At 51.1% G+C, this 26,370-nt stretch overlaps 10 protein-coding genes across 10 annotated transcripts; 4 read left to right on the top strand and 6 right to left on the bottom strand.

The window, feature by feature from the left end:
- Positions 1-156: 156 nt before the first annotated feature.
- N7496_006258 (Yae1 family protein) lies at positions 157-729 on the top strand (the record flags this gene model as incomplete). Its single annotated transcript, XM_056699187.1, has 1 exon — positions 157-729. The coding sequence occupies one exon, from the start codon at positions 157-159 to the stop codon at positions 727-729; it is 573 nt and encodes a 190-aa protein (XP_056554600.1).
- Positions 730-1,398: 669 nt separating this feature from the next.
- Positions 1,399-2,538, bottom strand: N7496_006257 (MYG1 family protein; the record flags this gene model as incomplete). The annotated part of the gene is made up of 2 exons (XM_056699186.1): positions 1,399-2,416; positions 2,477-2,538. The coding sequence occupies 2 exons, from the start codon at positions 2,536-2,538 to the stop codon at positions 1,399-1,401; spliced, it is 1,080 nt and encodes a 359-aa protein (XP_056554599.1).
- Positions 2,539-3,619: 1,081 nt separating this feature from the next.
- On the top strand, positions 3,620-4,999 carry N7496_006256 (ICE2 family protein; the record flags this gene model as incomplete). The annotated part of the gene is made up of 2 exons (XM_056699185.1): positions 3,620-4,141; positions 4,196-4,999. The coding sequence occupies 2 exons, from the start codon at positions 3,620-3,622 to the stop codon at positions 4,997-4,999; spliced, it is 1,326 nt and encodes a 441-aa protein (XP_056554598.1).
- A 1,946-nt stretch (positions 5,000-6,945) lies between these two features.
- N7496_006255 (endosulfine family protein) lies at positions 6,946-7,661 on the bottom strand (the record flags this gene model as incomplete). Its single annotated transcript, XM_056699184.1, has 3 exons — positions 6,946-7,338; positions 7,484-7,567; positions 7,626-7,661. 3 exons carry the CDS (start codon positions 7,659-7,661, stop codon positions 6,946-6,948), a joined length of 513 nt encoding a protein of 170 aa, XP_056554597.1.
- Positions 7,662-8,566: 905 nt separating this feature from the next.
- On the top strand, positions 8,567-9,572 carry N7496_006254 (SAM-dependent methyltransferase; the record flags this gene model as incomplete). Its single annotated transcript, XM_056699183.1, has 5 exons — positions 8,567-8,897; positions 9,024-9,041; positions 9,132-9,242; positions 9,327-9,445; positions 9,516-9,572. The coding sequence occupies 5 exons, from the start codon at positions 8,567-8,569 to the stop codon at positions 9,570-9,572; spliced, it is 636 nt and encodes a 211-aa protein (XP_056554596.1).
- A 940-nt stretch (positions 9,573-10,512) lies between these two features.
- kexA (serine-type carboxypeptidase kexA) lies at positions 10,513-12,497 on the top strand (the record flags this gene model as incomplete). The annotated part of the gene is made up of 3 exons (XM_056699182.1): positions 10,513-10,637; positions 10,717-11,077; positions 11,142-12,497. The coding sequence occupies 3 exons, from the start codon at positions 10,513-10,515 to the stop codon at positions 12,495-12,497; spliced, it is 1,842 nt and encodes a 613-aa protein (XP_056554595.1).
- A 192-nt stretch (positions 12,498-12,689) lies between these two features.
- Positions 12,690-15,097, bottom strand: N7496_006252 (uncharacterized protein; the record flags this gene model as incomplete). The annotated part of the gene is made up of 3 exons (XM_056699181.1): positions 12,690-14,361; positions 14,416-14,579; positions 14,645-15,097. 3 exons carry the CDS (start codon positions 15,095-15,097, stop codon positions 12,690-12,692), a joined length of 2,289 nt encoding a protein of 762 aa, XP_056554594.1.
- Positions 15,098-16,726: 1,629 nt separating this feature from the next.
- cia1 (iron-sulfur cluster assembly protein CIA1) lies at positions 16,727-18,064 on the bottom strand (the record flags this gene model as incomplete). Its single annotated transcript, XM_056699180.1, has 1 exon — positions 16,727-18,064. One exon carries the CDS (start codon positions 18,062-18,064, stop codon positions 16,727-16,729), a length of 1,338 nt encoding a protein of 445 aa, XP_056554593.1.
- Positions 18,065-18,534: 470 nt separating this feature from the next.
- Positions 18,535-21,474, bottom strand: N7496_006250 (IQ calmodulin-binding motif domain protein; the record flags this gene model as incomplete). The annotated part of the gene is made up of 1 exon (XM_056699179.1): positions 18,535-21,474. The coding sequence occupies one exon, from the start codon at positions 21,472-21,474 to the stop codon at positions 18,535-18,537; it is 2,940 nt and encodes a 979-aa protein (XP_056554592.1).
- Positions 21,475-22,959: 1,485 nt separating this feature from the next.
- Positions 22,960-25,169, bottom strand: N7496_006249 (glycoside hydrolase family 127 protein; the record flags this gene model as incomplete). The annotated part of the gene is made up of 5 exons (XM_056699178.1): positions 22,960-23,208; positions 23,267-23,488; positions 23,543-23,968; positions 24,019-24,703; positions 24,763-25,169. The coding sequence occupies 5 exons, from the start codon at positions 25,167-25,169 to the stop codon at positions 22,960-22,962; spliced, it is 1,989 nt and encodes a 662-aa protein (XP_056554591.1).
- Between the last annotated feature and the right edge of the window lie 1,201 nt (positions 25,170-26,370).

Below are 26,370 nucleotides of genomic sequence, written 5' to 3'. Positions count from 1 at the left end.
ATGGAGGGGTTCGGCGGGAAATTCGATAAAAGTGGGCATCTCGTGACATGCCCGCCCCGCATATCAAAATTTATGAGTTCTCTCTTTGCTTCTTACCCCAATTCGACTCATACCTCACCCCCCTTGCATCTTTTTCCTATCGCTTATTTCTCCGCAATGGAATCTAATTTGCTAGATAGTCTTCTCGATATTGAGGAGCAGTTCTATAATGAAGGCTATAATCTCGGTGTTGCCGATGGCGCCGAGGCGGGCTACACTGAAGGTAGCGTCTTTGCCGTCGAGAAGGGCTTCGAGAAATTTGTGGAGATGGGGAGATTGTATGGCAAGGCGCTTGTCTGGGCCCAGCGACTAGCCGAGTCCAACCCATCGGAGACGTCCGATCAGCCATTGGACCAGTCGGTGGCCAGTGCCGATGCCATCGGTCTCGATCCATCAATCTGCAAAAAGATGGCTACGCTGCCGGCGCATAGTGCGCGACTGACCAAGAATCTCTCTACCTTGTTGGAGCTCGTTGACCCGGCCTCTCTGGATATGACCAACACGGAAGAAGCTGTCAACGATGCAGATGAGCGCCTGAAAGGTGCTGCGGTCAAAGCAAAGCTCATCCAACGGGCAATGGGTGAAGGCGAAGATTCTTTGGATGCTCGACCGGGTATGAAAGAAGGTCAAAAGCCCGGAGATGGAACCGGTAGCATTGAAGACATCAGCTCGCTCAATGTCCGTCACTGAAGTCTTACACGGTGTCTATCAACATTATACGACTACGTCATGTCTACCCTGCCGAAATTGGCAAATGCATGCACCGCGATTCGCCAACACCAGGGTCGCTCGGACGAGCAGATCCCTCGATGACAGCAATATTAGAATCCAAATCTCTGCTTCAGTTCCGACAATAAGCAGCTCGGGACACTTCCTGGACGTCGCCTGCCCGCGAAGCAATCTGGCTCTCATGGAGACCAATATATCGACGAAGGATTGTGTCCACGAGCTCGCTCTGCCCTTGATATCAAATGATCTCTACATCAATTCAGCATCGGTACTAGGGATGAAGCGACCAGGCAAAAGACTAGGGACGTCGGCGCCAAATTGGTCGAGCAAAAGGACCAGCTGGACACGATCCTGCTCCTTGACTCTGCGAACGGAATATATCTCCAAGGCTATCACGCAATGAATCAAGGCAAGGACGATGAGGTCTTGGTAAATCAAATTCAACGTTTCTCTATAGCTAGAGCTTCATAAAAAGAGCTGGTCATTAGGATCCCAGTAAAAGCCTGGAGATTGAGCCTCTTCATTTCAAAAAAATCGTCATCATGTCTGAAAAAAACCGATTACGTCCCATCTCATAAACCGGCATAACTTTTGATTCTCCATATAGTTTTCTCCACGTAAATTTCACGTTTACTCCAGACTGCGCACAGCCATGGCCATAGCACCCTCCTTAGTCTTGTGGCCACCAATGAAGCCACTGGCGTGAACGAAGATCGCGCCTTCGGGGAGCTTGGCCAGGCCATTCTTCTCGGCCTCAGCGGCCAAGACACCGTCCAGATCCTGGTCACGCACGCCGCGCCACGCCTCGGGAAGCGGCTTGCGGGACTCGAAGCTGCTCTCCGAGACGGACACGCACTGCACGCGCCACTTGGAGTCCTCGGCCGCGCTCTCGGGGTAGAGAACGTAGTAGACCTGAGACTCCGCGCCGGCCGAGGCCTCGCGCTCAAAGTTGTACAGGTGCTCCTTCCAGGGCACGCCACCTTGGGGCAGCACCATGATGCGGCCGGAGGGGTGGGCCTCGGTGCGGGAGATGTAGGCGTTGCAAACGGTGGCGCGGGCGGGCATCCACGAGGTAACGGCGTGGTGGAGCTTGCGCGCGAAGACAGTGCCGATGAGCGTGCTGGCGCGGCTGAAGAGGCTATCCTCGTCCTGGGGCTCGCCGGGCGGGCTAGTCGGGTCGGGGTTGTTCATATCGTTGACGATGGAAGCGAGGGTGACGCCATAGTCCTTGAAGCGCTTTTCCAGGTTGGCAGCGGCCACGGCTGTCTGGTCATAAGCTGGGATTCCGTTGTCGTTGGCATCGATGGCCTCGATGAAGTCAGTGTACAGCTTGTTGTGAATCAGCTCGACATCGGCATGGTCCTCCGGCAGCGACATGTGCTGGGCGATGATTGCGCAGCCAAAGTGCATGTATACAAGACCAGCGGAGGACAGCCTAGTGTTGTGCTTGGGGAAGACGGTGTTGAAGGTGCGCTGGTGGTGATCATAGCGGTGGGTGGCGGCATCGTATACTCCACCGACGTCCACCACGGTGTGGCATGCCTCCAGCTGGGCCGGGTCACGGGTGCGAACAAGGGGAGAAGAGGCGTAGCCGGGCAGAAGGCGCAAGAGGTAAACAGCCAAGGCCTCGTCGGCGTGGAAGTGGCCGCTAGGATACCAGGTTAGAGGCGGAACGGAATGCCTTGGGATTAAATGGCGGGGTACATACTTGTGGGTGCCAATCAAGGGCGAGGAAGTCTTGATCTTCTTAGCTGCTGTTTGTTCGGCCATTTTGAAGAGTTGGCGCAGACGTAGCATCCACGAGAAGATAATATCAAATGAGAAAGCAAGCAGCTATGAAGCTCTTATGATTTGCTTTGCTCTGGCTGGCTGCCCGCTCTTATCAGTGCCATATCGGGAAAGTAGGGCTGGCCACCAGGGCCTGGCCAAGTCACCTGATAGAGCTTCGAGCTATTAAGCTTAACCGTTTTGGGCAACGTGGGTTTCTTTGTCACAGTAGAAAGTTGTTGCATCTGCTTTGTTGTTAATGCAGGAGGGTTTGGTGTGGGTAGTGACTGTCATGATAATAATTTGTCGAATGGGAATTCTAGACCCTTCATTTCAAAGTACAGTTACATCAAGGACTATGCTCAATCCACTTCGGTTGTAAGGACTTGGTACTTTACTCAGCCATCGGCACTCCCCCTCCATTATGGCGTTATCGACTTGACGCCATCACAATGAATGAATAGCCCAGCTTGCATCTGGAATGGATCAGATTATACCACTACGAACCTCTTAAATTCGTACGCACTGAGATAGTGTATATCCCCACAGTACTTTTACCACTCGTAATACCCCCAACCCCAGTTAGCACAGCTCATCGCAATACGGTGCTTTGACCGCCAGTCTTGCCCCTTCTAGGTGCCTTAGCTTGGTTACTGAAAACAGAAGTCGTTGTTGGAAAATAAAAGAAGAAGAAAAAAGTCTTCCGCTTCACGTATGCAGAGTGACTACATCCTGCTGCGGAGTTAGTTTGTATACCTATCAACTTTTGCCAAACTATACGAGGAACCATCGATCGACCATCCCACCGCCTGCAGCAAGCAACCACTCATTTCTCGGTGCGACTCTGTCTAAGGCCAAGGCCCAAATTTCCCCTTCTCTTGCATCGCTGGTCGCCCCCCAATTTAGCGGGCCCACGTGAAAGGGCGATAAGCTCGAGAGAAGAGAAAAAGAAAAACAGTCGTGTGCCTTCCCCTCCTCTCTTTCAACCTCCTCCTTCTTTTTCATCCTCTCCTCATCATCTCCTTCCAACCTCGACCACTATCCCCTCCTCCCGCCGCGCGCTGCGCGTCTCCCACCACTCCCGATGTGGCTCTTCCGCGTCTTCTCGTCGGCCGTCTTCCTCACCGTGGTCGTCTCCTCGATCCCACTGGCCTTCGATGTAGGCGGCAAAGTATGCGGTCTGGCCTTTTCGCTATCTCTCGCCACGTTCTACTTCCTCTTCTCGCTGTTGAAGGTCTCCACTCCCGACCGCTCGTGGTTCCGTTCCTCTCTGGTCGTCGTGGTTAGCTCCACACAATGGATCTTGATCCCGATTCTGTTGATCTGGTCTTTGAATCGCTTCTCGGTCGATGCGGACAGTACCGGTGGATGGGTTGAGCGCACTTTCACAGGAGAGAGGGCAGCGGACAGTTCAATCCAAGAGTGGCTCTTTGGTCGGGATGGTTTGGTGGAGACGGTGACCCTGGGCAACTGGGATCGACTGCTGCGCTGGTCCACCCCCGTGTTCCAGCTCGTGGAGGGCTTCTGTAGCTTGCTGGTTATCCAGGCTGCTGGCCAAATTACGCGTTGGCTGGTGAATCGAGGTGGGCGAAGTGACAGCTGGATGGTATGTCTTCCCTATTCCCCTCTTCTGTGATACGATCGCTAACTTTCATGAAAGATTGGCCTTCTCGTTCTCTCTGCGACCGTCATTTCCAGCTCCGTCTACTTCCTCTGGCGCGTCCTCCAGTTCCCTGAAATATCCAATGTTGATGCGGCCTTGATCGGTGTCTCTATCACATGTGCAGTCATTTTGTGCGCTTGGGGTATTGGCAGCGGACGTGGAAACCCCGTGGAGAGCTCTCTGCTCTTCGCCTACATCGTCCTATGTATCTACCAGATCTTCACGGACTACAAGCCCTCGTACCCGGTCGAGCAGGCTCCTTCGCCCTCGCAAGCGGGTGAATTCCCCCCGCTTCCACCAATTATCATGGCATCGTACACCACTCTCATGCACGCGCTATCTCTGTTGCCTTCAATCATCCACGCCGCATTCAACGTCATCACCGCCGTCTTCAGTGCCGTTACCCCGTCAGTTCTGATTTCACTCGCGTACCGGTTACTCGTGTTGTACGCGTCAACGCGCATTATCCCCGCCGTGCGGGAATCTGGCGCTCGCGCACTGTCGCAGGAGGCCTCTCTGGATGATACTGACGCGGCTGGCCAGGTTCTGGGATTCCTGAGCTATTTCGCCCCGTCTATTCTCATCGCTGTTTACACGAGTCTTTTGATGCAGCACTTCTCGTCTGCATCGCAAGCTATGGGCGGCAGTGGTGAGTGGTGGAGCAGCCAAGGAGCCGGTGGAGGCAACCTTTGGAGATGGATCAACCTTGCTTGTACTATGGGCCTTTATGCGGTCGAGCTTTGGCTCGGAGAGCATGACGACCTGGACAATGGCCTGGCTGGGCATTGGAAGACTGATTGAGTTCAATATCCTTGTGGAAGTCGATCGGAAGGTGCATTCTGAGGTGTTCCGTTCTATCTTCAAGAAGATCTCAACATTTTCCGGTCGCCTTCCATCATACCTTTTCTTCCATGATCAAGAGGCCATCTGGGTTTGAAACAACGGTCATGATCCCTGTTTCCAGAGTATCTCCTTCGGCCCCTACCGAACTCCCACAGGCATCAATATCACATGGGAGACACTCCAGTTTGGTCATCACATGATCAGCCTGTCTTCCCAAGCAACAACCGTATGGGGCCACAAAACTTTGCTGCTATGTGGTGTCCGGTCTCATTTCAAATAGAGATTCTCTCCTTGCTCTCTATCCCTGCACCTTCATGCCCAAGCCCCCAGTCAGACAATATACTCGCGCTTGGACCATTCCTCCTTTGGGACTACCGCCTGCTGCTAAAGCGATGTCCTCCTCGCGCGCATGTATAAGTCTTTACCCTCATTCCCCAATCCTGGAGATGTTTACCTCCACAAGATCACCCTATTCCGGGTACATTGCCTCTCTTCAATTCCTGGCTCCAGGATTGTGTTTCTAGCTTCCATCCCCCAATCTCCATGACAGCCTCACCTGTACCTGTACTACCACAGGTGCTAGCTACCCTTACAATCCTTCACCACATCCCTCTCATGACCTTCCCCATGATACCAAATGCAATGTTCTTCACTATGTCTTTACATTCTTGTCATGTCTTCTCCCTGCCAGCTGTTTGGCACTTTTATACCCTCTGTCGCCCATGATCTTGTCTGGCTCTGCTCTCGTTCCTTTAATGCAAGCTTGCTCCGTCTCCTTCTTCCTCCTTTCCCAGTAATGTGTCTAACACTTCGCCTCTACCCCCGCCTTTTCACTTCTATACTTGTACATACTTTACCATTCAGGGTGGGTGTTTTCGGGACTTTTTCTTATCCCTCTTCGTCCCGGCTAAAACTGCGTTTGGATGATGCGCGTAATTAGAGATCCGTGTTCTGCGCAGAGTACCCCCCGAGAGTTCACCTTTGGGCCCTGAATATGGGGGATTGCTTTCTCGGGGTTCGGATCCTGTTTATACTTGGCCGGGTTGAAATGGGAACTCATAGAGCCGAGATCACTATCATAAGATATCATCAAAGAAAATTGAAAATGTTACATTCAAATGAAACGCTACACGATTTGGTAGAAGAACAAAAACGAATAAGAATGAGTTCAGTTGAGAAGAAGGAAAGCAGCGTGATATGCAAATTGTTTAAGAGAAATGGTCCGGGATAAGAATCATAACAATAACACAGGTGAAGATGAAGATGATAGAAATCGCATAAACTCAAGTATAGACAAGTTGTAGAAAGTAAAAAAAAAAAAAAAAAGGAATTGAATTGATGCCCGGACAATAAGGGAGATTTCCGGTGTCGGATGAAGATGGTACTCTTCGAGTATGGGTTGACTTGTTGATCTCAGTTTCGAGGATCCCAGCAAGAAGAACCCAGTCCATCGACATGCCCAGTCCCCCAGTAGTCTCTCTCTCCTTCCATGTATTTTCTCCCCATTTCCTTCTCGAGAATCTGTGTTTTTTCAAGGTGAATTTTCACTTGTTTTTTTCCATCCTTTCCATCTGTCCAACGTTTGGCCTGTCCTGCAGTGCGCCTCGTTTCCAAAGAAATAAAAAAAAGAAACCTAACATTCCCATGGCGCCAGGCTTTTGAACCCGAAAGACAAAAAACATAGTAGGAGATCGTAGATCGCAGATCGAGAATAACCCTCAATCCCTCCCATACCCAACCGGATAACAGTGTGGGAAAGCACAAAATAACAAAAGCATAAGGGTACCAAATAAGCCATGCAATGTAAAATGCTCCATCAGGAACAAGTCTCAAGCCTCAAATCTGACCAGGGTTTCCACCCCAATCAAACCCAGACAATACAATCCCCTCCCATTTCCCTAAAGTCACTGGCGAATGGGAACACCTTCCCGGGCGGCTGGTGGGCTAACGTTAGACTCCGTGGCCTCGTTGCTACCACCAGCACCATCATCATTCAGACCCGAAGCCTCACTGAGACTCGAACCGCGCTGCAGATAGCTACCCTCTTTCACGGGCGAGCGGCCCTGGAAGCCGATCGAGCCTGGATGTCCACTGATACTGCCGGGGATCGCTTGGCCGAGCCCTGCGGTGCTACCTCCATTGATGGCGCCTGGGTTCGTGGCTCCTGGTGAGGTCGCGGTGAGGTGGGGGATGTTCTCCGGGACCGGGTGGCGGGAGCCGATGCTGGTGACGCCGACATCCGAGGCTTTGCCGGCTTTGCTGAGGGCGTAGTCGCCCGAGTCGAAGTATTTGCGTTCCTATAGGTGCCGAAGGATGGGGTTGTTAGTTTGGGTGGTTGGTTGGTTGGGCTGGTGTTGTTTTTGGGAGTGGGTGTGGGTTCGAGGGTGGGTGAGGTGTGAAGGTGGTTGGGTACGATTGGAGAGGGCCCGACTGGGAACGTACCTTGAGCTTGTTCTGGAGGAGGTCTTTCTTGGTGGGCATTTTGCCGTACAGGCGCAGCAGACGCTGCTCCTCGGGGCTCATCGACTAAGGGAAGGTTTGTTAGTGGGAGGAGAGGGAGGTTGGAGGTTCGGCGTGGGCTCACGTTGATATCGACTTTGTTCTGCTGGTGGGGATTCATGGTGGATGGGTGTTGTGGGAAGAGTGCCACAAAGCGAGAGGAACGAAGAGCTAGTCGGGGTTGATCTCTCGATATGAGGAAAGCCAGGGGAGTTCGAGGGGAAGCCGAGAGTGAAGCTAGAGAGGGAGTGGGAAGAAGAGATGTGGATGAAAGTGAGTTTGGAGACGGAAATCCAGTCGGGGGACTAATCGATAACGCGGGGCTTTCTAATTTCCTAAACCCAAAGACTGCAGAGTATATCCGGTACTCGTTTCGTACACTCTGTACTGTACTTTATTTTATTCTCCCTTTAGCCTATTCATCTCTTTACTCTGATGATGATAGTAATTATCCCTCTATCAGAAACTATGTGTCTATTGACGAACAGCCTCCCTCGATGACCCTCCCTTAGTACGTCATCAAGGAGACCGTGACGAACACAGCAACAGCAGCAGCAATGTAGTTGTACCTCCAATCGTCGGGATTAGAATTTCGTGGTTCAGGATTAGCTTCGAGAACCTAGTTGATATAATCAAATAATATCTATTCATTTTTCGTCTCCTCCCAGTCATGCGGGCCAACTCCGAACGCAAAAAGTCGCCGCATCCGCACATTTTTGGGGCCCAACGGCCAAACCGAATGACGGCAAAGAGGCAAATTAGGTTCTGATCATTGGTGTCCCTTGAAGCCAAGATAGTAAGATTATTGGTGTATTAGTGTATTATATATGCAGTTTACAGTATTATTTGTGTAAAGTGTAGAGTAATAGAGTAGAAAATAAGAAATCAATCTACAAAGTCCTCCCTCCAAGTGATCCACGGGGCGCCGCCAAACTCTGCTGCGCTTCCGCTTCTTCAACTCGACGACGAACTTTCCCCCCACTCCGACATCCTCCCCTCCAGGTTCAACATTACAGGTTTCTCATCATGACCGATCAGAAGACCCAGCAGCCCAAGGCCTTTGTGGTCGAGCACCTGGATCCCGAACTGGGGCCATGGTCCGCCTTGGAATACGCTGCCATTGCCCGTGAATCCCATGCTAGCGGCGCTCGCTTCTTGCTCAGTTCGGTGCCCGCCGAGCTGCAGATGCCCGCCGATCTGGCTGCTACCAAGGGCTTGGAGGTCGAGCAGCGCAGTGTCGAGGACATTTTTGCGGATCGCAAGGACAAGGTCTGTCTGTTGGATCCTGCCGCCACGACGGAGTTGAACCCGGAGGATGGTGATATCTTTGAGGTCTTTTTGTTTGGTGGTATTCTCGGTATGAAGCCTTCTTTTATCATTTTTGTCTGAAAATGTCCCATTGGGTGCTCCCCCCGCCATTCGTTGCGGGGGGCTTGATTGAATTTGGGCTAACGCGACATACTTGGTTTCTGTGGGCATACAGGTGATGACCCGCCTCGGGGTATGTATATCATGATCTATATCATCCCCAATTGCTGAATCGCGCATCAGCGCCTTTAGCACAATAGCTTCGAATACTAATTTTTGGTAGATCGCACTTCCGAACTCCGTAAGAAGGGCTACATTGGTCGTCGCCTCGGGCCCAAGCAGATGACGACCGATACCGCCGTGCGAGTGACTCGCATGGTGGTTCACGAACGAGGTAGGCCATTTCTCATCGACTTGGAATTGGACAAAACTATGGAGGCAATTCGCTAACTACTCACCCCGCTTCGCGCTCGTGCAGTGCCCCTCGAGAAGATCTCCTACGTGGATTACCCGGAGATTCTGATCAACGAGCACGAACGGACCGAGATGCCGTTCCGCTACGTGACAGATGCCAAGGGAGAGCCTATCATGCCCGATGTAAGTTATCCCTCTGCAAGTAAATATGTTACCCTCCCAAGTGGCTCGTTAGCTTACCCGGTTTCTTCAGGGGATGGTGGATCTGATTAAGAACGATGCCGACAAGGGCGTCGGTGATCTTTTCTGAGCCGGGACTGGCTCCACGTCTTAACACCCAAAAAAACGAATTCATCAAGGTCAAAACGCCGCGCGGTTTCAGATGATGATCCCGATCATATTTAAACCTATATTTCTGGAATTATGATTGTTCCATGCTTTCTACAGGGGGTTTCACCCTATCTTGGCCTACTGCGTTGGTGGACATGGAATACATGGAATAGTCGAAGCAGTTAAACTACTGGAGCCTTGCAGTTCCGACCAGGGGGAGATCGAGACACTTCGAAACCACGGATTGTAGCGGCCGTAAATAGATGTCAATAGGGAAAATTAACATTCCTTCTGCCAATGCTCGTTGAGGTTCTTTGTGAGCTAGCTTCACTAGCTTGCGACTCCTATTCTTCCTGCTAATCATCGGTCGGTGGCGCATCTTATAGAACTACGAAATAGGCAACGGGCCATTCGACCACCGGTATTGTTTGGAGAAGTACTGGGAAGTGTAAAACAAATTATAGATAACGAAACCATACAAGTGACTCACAGGGTATGGTATGTAATATACATGTAATACACATACCATACATAGTCCCGTGCCGAGTCGAGGCCACGCCAGCAGTTCGTGCCGTCATGGGGATTCTTCTTCTTTGACCTGCGCACTTTCGGAGGGTCCTACGACCAACCCTTTGATTTTTCTTTTCTTTCGTTTCTAGCGCTGGAGAGCTTCCTATAATCCCTTCCCTTCTCCAACTTCTACCCCGCGAGGGACTCGTCCTCTACTTCAGTTCGGCTTCCGATGGTTGTTTAAGCCACGCCTATCCGTGGCGGTCCTGTCTGACCGGCTCTCAAACGTGACCAACACGGACACGTTTCGTCGCAATTCTTTGTTCGCCTCTTCGCCGGAGAGCTATTCAATATACTTATCCCTTCCCATCCTATTTCTCACTCGCTCGAAGAAGGGCGTCGCCCTCACCATGCTCTCATGGTCCCTATCCCTGCTGCTAGCCCCGGCGCTGGCAGCAGCCAGTTCCGCGGCTGATTATTATGTTCATTCCCTGCCCGGCGCTCCAGAGGGCCCCTTGTTGAAGATGCACGCTGGGTAAGTTCATGCGACGAGCCGGACAATTCGTGGAGACCCTCCCACGTGAGCACTGGCTAACAACCCGGATTCTGGCTAGACACATCGAGGTGGACCTCGATAACAATGGCAATTTGTTCTTTTGGCATTATCAGAATCGTCACATTGCGAACCGACAAAGGACCGTTATTTGGTTGAATGGTGGGCCCGGATGTAGCTCGATGGATGGCGCGTTGATGGAGGTGGGACCGTACCGACTCAAGGATGACCATACATTGGAATACAACAAGGGTTCGTGGGACGAGTTTGCCAACTTGCTGTTCGTTGATCAGCCAGTTGGAACGGGGTTCAGCTATGTGAATACGGATAGCTATATTCATGAGCTGGACGAGATGTCGGCCCAGTTTATGGTCTTCTTGGAGAAATTCTTCCAGCTGTTCCCGGAGTATGAGAGAGACGATGTGAGTGTTGCCCTACCACTTGAATTGTCGGATTTCGATAATGTCAGTACTGATCGAGTTCTAGCTCTACATCGCTGGTGAATCTTACGCCGGCATGCATATCCCCCACATCGCTACCGCTATCCAAGCGCGCAACAAGGACGCCGAGAAGGAAGGAAAGACGAAATGGCCCTTGAAGGGGCTGTTGATTGGCAATGGCTGGATCTCCCCCTATGACCAGTCCCCCTCCTATTTCGAGTTCGCGCAACGCATGGGCTTGGTCAAGGAGGGAACTCAGGCCTACCGCCAGATCGAGGCTCTGAACTCGGTCTGTCTGGCCGCACTGGATGACCCGCGTAGCAAGGAGATGGTCAACATTCGCCAGTGTGAGGATGTCTTGCAGGGACTGACCAGATTGACCAGTAAGGATGGCAAATGTGTCAACACCTACGACATTCGCCTACAAGATACATACCCCGAGTGCGGTATGAACTGGCCCCCAGACTTGACCAATATTACACCTTATCTTCGTCGCCAGGACGTGAGACAAGCCTTGAATGTCAACCCTGCCAAAACGGCTGGCTGGATGGAGTGTAACTCTGCTGTCAGCCAGACATTCCTGGCCTCCCATTCGACCCCAGGCGTCAAGCTACTTCCCGCCTTGCTTGAATCAGACATCAATATCCTCTTGTTCAGCGGTGACCAGGATCTTATCTGCAACCATCTCGGCACAGAGACTCTGATCCACAACATGAAGTGGAAGGGTGCCACTGGTTTCGAGACTGACCCGGGCGTCTGGGCCCCACGCCACGACTGGACCTTTGAGGGCGAGCCTGCCGGCCTTTACCAGTACGCCCGTAACCTGACCTACGTGCTATTCTACAACTCCAGCCACATGGTCCCCTTCGACCAGCCCCGCCAGACCCGCGACATGCTCGACCGCTTTATGAGAGTCGACATCGCCAGCATCGGTGGCCGCCCTGCTGACTCGCGCATCGACGGCGAAAAGCTACCCCAGACTTCGGTTGGCGGACACCCTAACAGCACCGCTGCCGAGGAACAGGAGAACAAGAAACTGAAGGAGACCGAACTCCACGCCTACACCAAGTCCGGCGAGGCTATCCTCGTCGTTGTCATCATCGGTGTTACTGTCTGGGGCTTCTTCATCTGGCGTTCTCGCCGTTCCCACCGTGGTTACCGCGGCGTCAAGAACCCTGATATTCGGGGTGGATCCGTCCTCGACCGCTTCCATAATAAGCGATCAACTGCGGATGTCGAGGCTGGTGACTTTGATGAGTCGGAGCTTGATGCTTTGCATTCACCCGGCCTCGACCGTGAGCATTATGTTGTTGGTGACGATTTCAGCGGAGATGAGGATGAGGTGCATCGGCCGACTGGGAAAACTGGGGACCACCGCCAACCCTCAGCATCATCATCGTAATGATTTTGAACTCTGCATCTTTTGGCGCGGTGGGTCGGGGTTCCTATTTTCTGGGTCTGGTTTCCTGATTGCCTCGTTCTGTGGGGTATCTTTTTTTCTTTTGCAGTTTGATTGCGTGCATCTGTGTATAGTTGGGCGTATAAATCAACATAGACTCAATATATTCAGTCATCCAATGTCTCCTTCGCCTGATTACTGATACACTACCTCTCCTTTTTGAGGCATCTCAACATCGCCACTAGTAAAACTACAATGGCCAATAGACCCATGTACAGGTATAGCCCCCCACTGGACTGGTAAAAGTGACATATCATCCTCCTCCTCCTCCTCCGAGTCAACATCTTCAGCTCCTCCCCTATTCTCACCCCCTTGAAAATTCGGATCAAAGGTCGGATGACAAGCCGCCGCAATGGCAAGACTGCAACTCGATGCAACGGGCATAGCAGAGTCAAACCGCCGTTGACTCAACCACAATAGACACGAGAACATAACCACGCCGACGACGACAGCACAGACTATTCCCACGGGGGACCAGCCGCAGGTGACAAAGTCCGTCGACGGGTCGCGCAGTCCATCAGTACCGAATCCCTCGACACCAACCATGAACAAGCTCTGCGAGATGAGCCAGTGCAGGAGCGTTGAAATCACTAATAGCGGGATTGAAAAGCGATAAGGGATAGAAAGGAAGTAATTCGTTCTCTGGGCTCCTCTTGGGTTATTCGAGACTCTAAGGCCTTTGCGGTGCTTAGCATAGCCGCTCCACTCTGTGGCGAGAGTCATTGCTATTAGAAGACCGTTGAAGGCGAAGTAGAGGAAGGAGAATATGAGTTGGGGTGAGTTGGCAATCATCACGTTCGATATTAAGGATGTTGGCCAGCTATCACCGTTGATTAGGGTTCGAGAGTTGGATGATCCGAGGGATTGTGACCAGGGACTTGTTCCATTTGCGTTTTCGCCCACTGCATGTAGACCGTAGATTAGGAGGATGAGACAGACGATGATTGCGAGGACCCAGAGCAAGATGCTGAATATCCATCGTCGAGCGGAGGCGGCTGTACTCCACCGTCTGGGGGTATCCTCGAAGGCTCGCGGTTGGTGTAAGGGTTTTACGACGAGGTTCGTATATAGTCGTTGATACATTTCTTTCACGTCGCGACTCGTCAGAAGACAGCCGTTTTGTGAGTGGGGGTCAGGACGATGGAGAAAAGAAGCGATTGCATCGCCGATGGTCAGGATTGGAGAAGTAGATATCCCGAACCACATATATGCCAAGACACTGGTCTTGACAAGATTGAATACTATCACGACAATGGTAAGTGGGAATGAATACTGCAGTTTGCAGGACTGCTCCTTCTTCTCTGCCATGCAGTACTGGATTCGGTACTCGGTCGTGTTGTAAGCATTCGGAACGGATAATGTCCAGTCATCTGTAGCTGTCCGTGGCTGTATCTCGGGGGATGAAGCTCGTTTGCAATGACTAGAAATGCTCTGGGACCAACCGTCACACAGCCATGCATATGGACTCGGATCCTGGTTGGTGTTGAAGAGCGGACTGAAAACGGGATTCTCGTAGACAAAGGAATATGTATCGTTCTCCTTGATATCATCGGTAACGACCCATAATTTCTTATAAGCTGTTTGAAATGTCACTCCAAAAGCGTCGATGCAGCCGCTATTATTCAGACGAGTCAGGCTCCCGTTTCTTGCCGCAGAGTAGAGTTCCTGGAACGAAGAGTCCATTCCCCATTGCCCACTGGGATAGATGAGACTAAGGCTGGAAAGGTTTTTCTGGGCCAGAGAGCTGGGTCCGGCGAAAATATCGTAGGCTGTAGCTGATGTAGTGGAGTAGATGGCCGAGTTGTACCTATAACATCAGTTTGGTGACTGTTTGATCTAGATACGTTGTGGGGGGATGTACATGAGATGAAATGGGAGAGATGAGAATGCCAGGCATAACCATAGACAGAGACGTTTACCGGGGATATTCGATAGGTTGTGAACACTAGGCACGCCAATATCAAACCAATGACCCTTTGGATGTCGTCGGTCTATATTCTGCCGTGTTGGTGCAGCTAAACATTGCTATAAAGCCTTATTAGCTCTGCCCCAAAAACGTTCAAGCAAGAAGGAAGATCAATTTCCCCTACCATTCCAAAGTTACTGGCACTCAGCAAGGCAGTGCTCAGCACGTTGATTAACAAGTGGAACCCGATGCTGAGGTGGTGCACTGTATCACACTCTCCCTCGTACAAGATTGTACTCAATTGGTGCTTTATCGTTTCCCGATAGGCGTCTTGGTTTTTGACGGAATAAAGATCGATGGCATCATGCTTAGGATGCACGACGCAGTAGAGTAGAAACCCGATATTGAAGAATAGAACGACCAGGCTTGCTATAAAGGCGCAAAATATAGTAAACTTCCAGCCTTCGAATCGGCGCTCACTAACGCGGGATATGAGTCTGCTTCTCTGTTTTTGTGTCGCTTCCTTTTCAAGATCCTCCTCGGGCTTGAGCAGTGGATCGGATATCTTAAATTGATTGCGAATCGGCATTAATTCAGTAGCATCATGTTCAAGATCTGGACCATCCCTTTCCAGCATCGTTGTATTTAGAAGCTGTTCTGGAAAGCGAAAACTAGGCGCTTAACTTGAAACAACGCTTCTCGCGGAATCAAAAGAGCAAGAAAGTGGGTAAAATACGTGAGATTCAGCTCTTGGGGCGGTCTCCATTAATAACGGGTTGATTTAAACCTCAAGTCCAGATTTGACAGGGATTCTATGATAGTGCGTTTTATGTGATTCCCAAATTTTTACCCCAAGGGCAATTTTAAAGTGATAAATACGAGTGAACGGGTTAAGCTTGCGAGACTAGCCCCTAATGACGGCTGATGCTTTGGGGGCCATGCATTAGTTTATGAACTCCCAATCAGGGGGCAAGGAATTTGGCCCGCGCTAGAGCTGTCCAATATGCAAACGCGGTTTAGGAAATGAGATGTATGCTAGTCTATTAGCTCACGTTTAAAGGGTCTGCAGACCCTAGTTGTATGAAGGGGCCAAGAGTCCCTGTCAGGGAGCCAATCGAGTTCCTTAGGATGGCATATTTCCTTTCTAAACTCATGGTCTGGTTCCTGACAAGTTCAATTTTATTCTGGCGCTATTAATTTTCATAAAGTCTCTTGATATGAAGCTATTCATAACATCCTTTCCCAGTGGCCCAGGGCATCTTAATCCGATTCCACGAGGCGGGGGCTCAGTGGGCAGTGGGGGCTTATTCGCCCGTGGCTTAGCAGAATGACGCTAGGATCTTGGAATGGCTTCATGGGTTTAAGTACCGTTAAAGAGTTGTTGTTATGGTAATGTTTATTGATGAAGTTTCCAGGGTAAATCCATTAGCAGAATGTGGTAGCGCTAGTATAGCTGCTACTTGTCAGCCTTTGAGTCCTAGGGATGTTTTCTTCTGGCCTTGCGGAAGATGTTGAAAATTGGTTATTGATTGTTATTTTGAGACAGGGTCTGATATTGGGCAAGCAATCTTCACTGCCGATGAGGCCATACTACTGCAATTGAGGAAGACGGATGCGTAGAGATGTTGCTCTCGTCTATATCGATGTATTTATTCCTTCCCTCACTTCTATTGTGACATAAAATGTGTTCATTTTACAAACCGTCTGCAGGCCCCGGACCCCGTTCCGGGTCGGTCTCGCAGAATAATTGAGTCGCGTACGGCTTAATCTTATTCATTAAACGACCCCCTCTAAAACCCCCCGATCACGCTGGTCACTTTGCTTTCGCTTAGTAGTAGAAGGAGTTAAAGTAGGGGTAGTAGAAGTAGTAGTAGTAGGTAACCAATCTACCAACTAATGTGCTAACTAATCTACTCACTATGGAGCTAGTAGAGATAGTAGGGGCAGTAGTGGCAGTAGGGATATCTTAATAATACCTAAAATCTAAGATTCTCAAAAATACCATATGGATCACGGACCTGACGCTAAAAAGGAACCGATCAATCATATCGAATCAAGCGTCAAGTTTGACAATATATTGCTCTGCTTCGCTCCGCAATGATAAACATGACTTCTAGTTGTATTTTGATACATCCGTTTTCGCTGGCTGTCTACATGCAAAACCTGTAAAAGTCCATCTTTCCTGGGGTATACCCTCGCTGCCCGATAAACATTTTTCAATAGACATTATATCACATCATGTCATGCCATTTCCCTTGTAGATACTTCACCGCTGGAGCGTCCACACCTTCACGCTGCCATCATCTGCGCTTGTCACAAGAACCTCTTCCTCCTGGCCATCCGTAGATCCACGATCTGCTCGCTTCGCCCAGGCAGCGTGGTTGATCTCATAGATACCGTGGGCGCCATCAACCACCGCAATAATCGACCACTCCGTCTTGACCGACGGCTTCGGCGTGGTTTCAGTGTCCATGGCATCCGCATCGGGTGCTGGGGCATTGACAAGCCGCTCCTCGTACAGCACAATTCGCCCATCAGCACCCACGGACGCGACGAGTCCGCTTCGGCGACTCCATGCAACTGCGTACACTGCCAGCTCGTGAGCATGCGGCAGCACGGCATCCTCTTCCCAAGTTTCGTCGGTTCCAGTAGGCCGGATAATACTCGGGATTCCGGTCGCCGCAGACGAGTTCAAGCCAGGTGCTCCGTTTTCTTTAGGCAATCGGCGCCAGACCCGCACAGTTCGGTCATCCGAGCAGGATAACAAACGAGGACCAGACAACGCACGCTGCTCGCGCCACTGGCTCACCAGGTCCGCGCTCTCATCTGGTGTAGAGGAAGAAGTTGACGGCACATTATCCACACTCTCCCAGTCCAGGAACCAAACCGTGCCGCCGTGCGCTTTGATACACGCCACTTGGCCCCAGTCATCCAAATCCTCGCGCCATACTCGGATCGTATCGTCGTAGCCTCCACTCGCAAGACACTCCTCTGCAGGATGCCAAGCAACACACTTCACATCACCGCCATGCTCTTGCATGACAGCCACCGTCTCAAAGTTGTTATCTCCGTCATCAAGGTCTTCCCAGATCCAGATTGACTTATCACGAGCACACGTCGCCAGCAACATCCCCGAAGCCGACCACGAGACGGATTTCACCTCGCTATCGTGTCCATCCAGTAACACCGCAAACCGCCATTCTTCGTCTTCCTCATCGTTCTCTGCGGCATTGCCATTGGATGCCAACGCATTGTCACCATCGGCATTGGCCCCGTTACCACCCCACCCCGCGCTGCCGCCTTCCGCCCGCCCATAGCTATCCCACCGTCGCCAAACGCCGACTGTGGCGTCGAAGGAGCCCGTTGCGAGCACGCTTTCGCCGTTCACGTGGGGCTTCCAGGCGGCAGTGCGTACGCTGCGCTTATGACCGCCTGTAATTGTGGAGAGTAGCTTGAAGTTTGTGAGAGAGTATACTCGCACGGTTTTGTCGGAGCTGCAGGTTGCGACGATGGGGAGGGTGGGGTGCGGGGCTGTGAGCCATGCTCGTTCAAGGGAGGGTGGTGTGAGGTCTGAGAGGAGGGTGAGGGCTGGCTTGGTGGCCATGGTGGGCGTTTTGGAGATGCAGGAGGTATTCGCTCCTGCTTAGGGTGGTGGTGGAGGGGGGAATTTGAGGTGAGGGTGGTCGGGTTAAGGATGTGGATGTGGGGTGGATGAAGGTTGATAAGATAGCGGATATGCTTAGTTATGTCATTATCGTATCTACTGGAAGATAAGGTGGTTCAACGTAAATCAATAAGTTCAAAATTGAATCTGTTGCATCTGTCCAAACTCCTGAACCTCATGTCATGGTCTCAAAGTACAAGCAATTCATCCATTCCCATCCCAATCCTGAAGCCAGTCCTGCCAATCTGCGCATATTGCAAGCCTCCCGAGCAAAACAGATCAAATGCGATTGCGAGCTGTATGAAAGAAATGAACAAAACGTAGCACTAACACTAGCAATGAAAAAGGGGAGAAACAATTAACCCCCAAGGTCACGATATAATAATATAATTAGAATGCCTCGACGCCATTTACTGTGGGGGAACGCCTTCTTCACAGAGACGCTCATACACGCTGTTATGGCAGAGCCAATCGACCTCACGCACTTTCTCCAGCTCATCAACCAACTTGCCGACTTCGCTGACAAACTCCGGCATACCCGCAGCGGCGAGGCTCTGACTTGCGGTCGTGGTAGCTCGGACTCTCTCGGAGGCGCTTGATGCACTCAGGCGAGACAAGACATGGCTCCGCAGGCGGGAGAGAATGAGCTTGGCCACCGGGTCAGAGAAGCTTGGTGCAGAAGGCCCGTTGGCGGCAGGCGCGGCGGTCGACGGCTCGGAAGATGCATCCGCATGAACCTGCACCGCAGGCTGGGATGCAGCGGAAGAGCTTGCGGTAGCAACAGGTGTAAGAACTCGTCTAATTGTGGCCGCAAGCTGGGCACTGGCAGCCGGCGGCATGGGATGCGTCGACTCGAGGATGGAGTGCACTCGCTCTGCACTAATCTCGTTGAAGTTCAGAGACAGGATCCGATCGGCCTCTGGCTTCCACTGAGACCGTGCATCCCGCTTCAGCAAATTCTTGGCAGTCAGCAAGATGGACGCTGTCGCCACAATTTGGAACGCTTTCGCGTGTAGCCGCTCAAGTCGCTGCTGGTCAAGCGCCAGCGTCTCCGGGATCAGATCCTCGGATACTATACCGTTGCTCAGGACCAGGTCCGCAAGACCGTGTGCATACACTCGGGACGCAGGGGGGCGAGGCTCTCCGTGTATATTCTCCGGGTCTCGCTTCTTCATTTCGTCGACAATAATCTTTCGATTGGTGCGCCAGAAACGTCGGGTCTTTCCAAGTGTGGTCGTACCATCCGCAACACCCTTGTCAAAGGTCCGCTGTTCATAACCTGGCGCCTCCTGGATAAGCTGTGGCGCGGCGACTTGGATCATGAAATTCGTGTGATCCAGTGACAGCAGGTCAATTATACTCATCAATCTCGCCAGTCGATCGATGGCGTCGCCAGAGGTATCCTCGGCGAATGCTTTGACGACTGGGTCTCGATATGGCGCGCAGAGGCGAGGCAAGATATTGTTCATGAAGCTGAAGAAATTCTCATAAGAGAATGAGCCCGCCTTGCACTGGCTCTCAACCAGCTTCGGGTCCAACACTTCGCTGATAAGGACGTAAAGGGAGTTGCCGGGTCGAAGTGAGCGTAGTAAACGGTCTTGGATCACAGTGGCCATGGCAACAGTCCAGCCAGTGCCATTCCCTGCTTCCACATCCCGTCTCATCTGTTCGCACATATGCTCCATAATTTGCCGTCTAGGATCCGTGTATGATGCCTCCTCTATCTTGTATTCTTTATTAAGCAGAAGCTCGTGTACCAAAACCCGATTCTCGGGAAGGGCAGTAAGAATCTTGGTAAATCGTTCATGTGGAGACGCGCGCTGCTTATCCAGCTCTTGGAGAACGGCGGCATCCACATTGTTAAAGGACTCGCTGATGGGGGATGTAACACTCTCGGTCAGGACGTCCGTCGACGAAGCTGCCGCTACTTCGGTAGAACGAGGAATGGCCTGCTTCGAGGCAGAGCGTTTCTTCTCTCGCTTGGCCCTCCTGAGAGACTGTCTGATCATCTCCATGGCTTTATCCGAGCCTGCAAGTCGCTTGAGCCGGGCTAGGAGAAGGATCTGATTTTGCCGAATGCCCTGACGATAATCATCAGCCGCGCCCCCGGCTTCGTCATCTTTCACTGTCTGCCAGATAAGTTCTAGTTCGACAAACTGCGCAAGCATAATTTCAATCAAAACGGTCGAGTCGTGAGACTTCCAGGCATGAAAGGCTGAGAAAAACACATTATACGATTCGCACAAAGACTGGAGATCCGCGGTTATCACAGTTGGTGAGCAACAACCAGACGAAAGCAACGCAGTGACCTGATCAAATACCACCAGAAGCTCACGCGCCTTGTTGATCAAGTCCTGCTCCTGTTCTCCATCACCGCTCAGAACCTCGGTCGGATGGGTGACAATTAAATAGCTGCTGAGAAAGGTGCGCACTGCGCCTCTCTCACCCATCGCCCCGCCCTCCATGTCTTGTAATCCGCACAGGCGGAGGACCTTGGTCATGGTATCCAGCACGGCCTTGTTCGAGAGAAGGGCTCCCACCTTCTCGAAAGACATTTCGCGAACTTGGCTGACTGACAGGTTCAATGAGCGGAATTCCTGCATCACAGCCTTTGCGTGGTGTGTTCTCCAGACTCGCTGGACCTTCCGAGCAGCAGCGTCCTGCGTCAAAGACTTGGTGACCGCTCGGGCCATTTTCTTCTCCTCCGCAGCCGGCAAGCTGCTTGTACGCTGGCGTCGATGAGTTTGCTGGTAAAGTACCCGTCGCTTCTCTGCCTCTGCAAATTTCTCGGCCATTTCAAGCCGGAGACGTGCGTGTTCAGCGGCCTGTTTCTCCCGCTGGTCCTCGGCCTTCTTCTTGGCTCGCTTGACTTGGTCCTCGCACTTGGCCGCAATGTCAGCCAGCAGACGCTCCCGGGCTTGTTGAGCTGCCAAAGCGCGCTCTTCGCTATGCAAATTTCTGGTTGCTGCCTTTGCCAGGGCGGCGCGCAGCCGCACCTTTTCGGCGTGTAGTGCGCGATCGGCTAGTCGGGCTTTGCGGGATTCGAGGATAGAGGTGCGCCGAAGATGCTGTGCAATATGATCCGTGCTCGTGGAGCCATTTGAAGATGCGTTGGAGTGGTGTGAGTGCAGCGAGGAAATAGAACTGCGTCGTGAAGAGGCCGCAGAGGAGCGCCGAACCTTGCTGTTTCGGCGGTAGAAGCGAGCGGCGATGTGCGGTGGGAGGGTAAGCGGAGGTGCCGGTTCCTCGGATGTCATTTCCACGTCAGGTTCGTTCACGGAGTCGGGAGAAAGGGGGGTTGGCCCCGCATCAGGGAGTTGGATCTCGATGTCGGAGTTACGACGCATCATCGTCGAGTCGAAGAGAGAGAGACGGGACCAGTGCGACACGCTGTAGGGGGAGCAAATGGGAGGAACGCGGCGGGGCAGCTCTGAACTGATAAGCGATTAGACGAGGCCGTGAACTCGGAGCGAAGGGCACTTTCGGACCAACCTGGTCTCTGTCGCGCTCTTTATAGAGTCAAGATCTCAAATGAGGAGGCAAGCAATCTGGAAGCCTGAAACTAAACGCGGAGGAGTATGCTCATAACAGGGCGGCGGCCGGGGTTGCGGAGGGATCCGTGCTTCGTTTCAGAATAAAGGAGAGGAATCATTCCATGTTGGAAGAAGGAGAAAGGAGAGAAGAGATAACCGAAGAAAATGAACGTTATTATTAGGCTTGCCCGTCCACGAAACCGGGCAGGCCTGACTGTTGATTGCTGATCCGATGGAATCGCATGGCCGCAAGCAGAAAGACGTCAACGATGCTTAGCTAAGCCCACGGCCGTGACATTTGGGGATGGCACTTGACCTTCTTGGGCACCAGCAGACTAACTTCTAGGCCTATTATGGTTTGGATATATTGGATCGGAGTCAAATATGCTATCGAAGGTTTGTATTTATTTATAATACCTACTTGGTTGCCTTGTCTGTGGTATCGAAGCCTAGCAGTTTAACCCTACGCAGCATCATCTCATGTATACATCTGCTGTCGGAGCTATAGAATACTCGAAGTAGCGTCACCAACATAATAACTGCAAGCGGAAACCCTCACATAATATTCGAGAACTAACCAATAAAATAAACTTATCCACGACACTCTAAGTCTCCTGACTTCCACCTTCCTGCCACCTCCACGGCGCCTGATACTTATTGGTCATGTGTGATCCTGCAGCAAGGCCCGCCCTCGCCTAATAAGGCCCGAGTTAAGGACTCAACCTTGAAGGACTTAAGGACTGAAAGATAAGGAACTCGGTCATCTATTTGGAAATCACCAGTCAACTTCTCGCTGCAAGGAGTTTGATTGTAGGCAACCCCCCTTCCAAAGATCTCCCCATCACACGTCCAATTGCCCCTTCTTCCTACCTGCCTTCGCCGCCATTCTTCCTCGTCTTTGTAATCCTTGCAGAACTTGCATAGCGCTAAATTAATTATGAGAAGCTTAAAAATTTTGTCTACAACCTTGTTCACAATGAAATTAAACTTCCTGTTTTGACATCCTCGTTCACGATCCCTCGTTCGCCCAGAAGGAGGATGATTCGAATTGCATCTTTCCAAACACTTTGCCAGGTCTCTCTCGGGACATGCTTTGCAAGAGTGATCAATGGAAATATCTTAGCATAATGTAGGATAATTCCAACAATGTCTCTACGTTTACTTCTTCAAGTCGACTCCGTCGAGGTTGAACCGAATATTGTGTCGCACGTAGTCGGTCGCGGTATAGCCCCATAGAGCCTTTTCACTTGGTCATTGATATATGATCATTGTAGGCTTCTTTGTCCCTATACATATCCTGCTTTAGAGTACACGCAGACCCACTCTCATCTGACCCTTTCCACCCCGGTTGGCTCTAAGATAGTAAGGGATATAGTTCAAATCCTTCGAGGACTTGGAAACTTCATCACTAGACTCGGCTACAATTTGGCCCTCCCAGGCTGACGTATCGAGTTCGCCCTTCACACCATTCTCAGCCACAATGGCGACATAAGAGTCTGGCTCAGATTGCGGCTCTTCTTTCAAAGTTGCGTTCAGGTCAAGAATCGTACGCTAGTCTCATGTCAGGATGTTTCATGTTTTCACAACACCCCCCTCAACTTATACATACCTTAAAATGCTGGTTCTCCCATGGGTGATCTATATCCTCGACACAGTAGACGATCGGGCCGCGTGTGACATATGCGACGGGCTGCATAGTTAAAGGATTAGGGCGAACGAATCGTGGCTTCATTGGGCAGGAGAGGCGGAATTTCGAGTTTTGTTGTAGCCACTCGGTACTGAGATGCAGGTAGCCATTTTCGATCTTGAGATTGTCGAGGCGAGGAGTAATCTGATTTGATCTTGATTAGTATCTGGATCTATGGCAAGCCTGGGTTCTACTCACCTCCCATGACGTTGCCCAACCAGGGATTCTCAGACGTAGCTCGAGATCAACGGGCGGTCCCTCGGTGCGAGTCTCAAATTCCACATCCCCATTCCATGGCCAGTCGGTCTTTTGAGTGACAGTCAGTGTTGAGTTGGAAACCTTGAGACTCAAAGTAGCGGAAGTATACATGTGCACATTGACCACCGCACTCTGCTGGCTTATAGCGTGAGTCCAGAAGTAACCTCCAAGGAAACCTAGAGTTCGAGTGACATTTGGTGGGCAACAAGCACACTCAAACCATTCATAACGCTCCGAGAGATCTTTATCTGAGGAGGCTAGCTGATTCACGTATGTGAAGGCTTTCCCATCCAGACTCATACCAGTAAGAACAGCATTGTACATGCATAGCTCCATGATATCAGCGTAGTGGCTGTTCAGTTCAATCTAATATATTGTCAGCGGTCGAAGCTTTTGCACCACGGGGTAAAACGCACACGTAGCAAGCGCTCAGCCAGCATCATAACTCCGATGGCGGCACATGTCTCTGCATAGCACCCGCCTTCGTCTGTGCCTTGAGGCAAGAAGTAGTCGATACCAAACCCTTCCCATTTCTTGATTGCACCAATTCCACCAGTAACATAAGACTTCTTCTCAACCATATTTGACCAAAGCTTATGGAGAGCTGGTAAGAACTTCGTCCCGGTTTCACTGGTAGGTTCATGAATGCGAACAAGATCTGTAACTGCTGTGAGGAGATACATCGCTCGAACCGAATGGCCCTCGATAGTTTCCTGCTCGGCGATTGGCTTATGGGCTTGTTGATACCAGTAGCTTCTTGCGGCTGGATAGCACATGGGCAGTTCATGTTCGTTTTCACCCCTCGCTTCCGCTTCCACGTCGTAGTAAGGGCGTTGCTCTTTGCCACCTTTTTGGTTGCCTCTTTCCTCAATGAAGAATTGCGCCAACTTCAGATGCTTTTGATCTCCTGTGACTTTGTACAAGCGCAGCAGAGCGAGCTCAATCTCCGGATGTCCTGGATACCCAGCCAGCTGGCCGTCCTGGTCTCCAAACGTAGTCACAAAAAGATCTACGTACTTGAGAATCGGAGACAGCAGCTCATCATTCTTGTAGTACAGGTGATGGGCAAGAGCAGCCTCAATGAGATGACCTGCATTATATCTAGATCGAACATTGTTAGTATAGTTCCGATGCAGGGTAGCGTATTCGCAATGACCTACAACTCATGCATATCCCGCAGGTTGGTAAACCTCTTGCCTGGTTCCACGACAGTGTAATGAATGTTCAAATATCCATCTGGCTGCTGCGCTCCTCGAATCATCTGCACTAGCTCTTTCACTGCGGCATCGATCTCCGAATCAAATGAGTCCATGAGCAAGTAACAGGCTCCTTCAATCCACTTGGCGACGTCAGAGTCCCAAAATTGATGGTTTGGAACCGGATAGACGGTGGGAGGATCATCGTAGCTTGGATGCCACTTCAGCTTGAACGCATCATAGCGGCCAGTCTCCTTGAGCATTTTCAGCTGGTGCCGCAGGGTCTGGCTTCGCACGACTTCACGCCGGCGCGCCCAGAAGGACCCTGGCGTAAAGGTTGTGCCGACAAAGCTCTCCTGAGGATATTCCATGGCTGATTCCAAAGCTCAAGTCTCAGTCTAGAGAATTCCGATATGCGAATGTACTTTTTAAACCTATGGAGCAGATCGTAGCCCTTATAGCACTATCGAAGATCGGGGACTCTCCTATCCCGAAATTATCTTCAAATCGGAGTTTGAGCGAACAGTATCCCACATGTTCCGGCTTTCTCTCGAGTTGAAAAAGCATTCGGGAGGAGACTCAGCCGATCGTGTCACTGCAGCCTCCGAAGCGGGATGTCCAGTGGGATGCCCGAAGAGCCAACACTCCGGCGGAGGCGCTCCGGCGGGGTGAAGCCCACCGAAGATGAGTGAATGGCCCTGAAAGCCGAACTCACGTACCACGGTAGATGCAAACTAGTGTTTTCAGGCTAACTGGAGTTTTGTATTAACGGCAATGCGCCGAGGACCCCGCATATTTCGACGCTTAGCTCCTGAGTGGCAGGACCACGGTCAGCCGTTATGTACAGCCATATATAATGGATTCCGAAAGCTTAAACCCCTAGGTAACTAAGCTTCTAAATTATCTTATTAGTTATTAAATCGAGAGATCTTACTAGGGATCTCTAAAAAGATGATTAGAAATATATTCTAAAAGGCCATTAGCGTGCCTAGCTAGGCCTAGGTCGTGTTTCAGAGAACTGAACTTTCACGAACATACAGAAGGACGGATATATCGAATATACTAGATGCTACTTGTCAGTTTCGGCCCTAATTAGACTTAGAATCGTAGTATCACTGGAGCTTTTTCGTAGTGCTACGAGTATGATCCTATATGATCCCCAATACTATTCAAGGCTCCTCAATCATCAACTCAATTCCTAAGGCTACTAAAGTATATCGAAAAAATGATTTCCATTTCGCCGTAATGCTAACGCTTCTAGATGAGAGATATGCAGGCGCCATGCCAAGGAAGGCAGGCTTTTCTAAATGCAAAGAATTGGACAGAAACGTCCAAGTGGCCATTCAACAGCTGGGAAGCTCGAACGACAGAGGGGATTTCCAGTATGGGAGCGATATTTCAAAGACATCACCAAGATGCATCTTTGACGGACTACCCGAACTGCCCTTGAAAGTCAAGCATAGCTGCTGTGTGGCCTCTGGTCCTAGAGAAGGTGCTGCGAGTCTTGTGAGGTGTTTGCAGAGAGAATAGTCCACGCTCCCACGCTTGCTTGATGTTCAGAAGCTCTTTCCT

The sequence above is a fragment of the Penicillium cataractarum genome (assembly GCF_028827025.1).
Source record: "Penicillium cataractarum strain IBT 29864 chromosome Unknown utg000005l, whole genome shotgun sequence".
Lineage (NCBI taxonomy): Eukaryota > Fungi > Ascomycota > Eurotiomycetes > Eurotiales > Aspergillaceae > Penicillium > Penicillium cataractarum.
The sequence above is the reverse complement of the archived record's forward strand: the minus strand, read 5'-3'. Positions and strand labels throughout refer to the sequence as shown.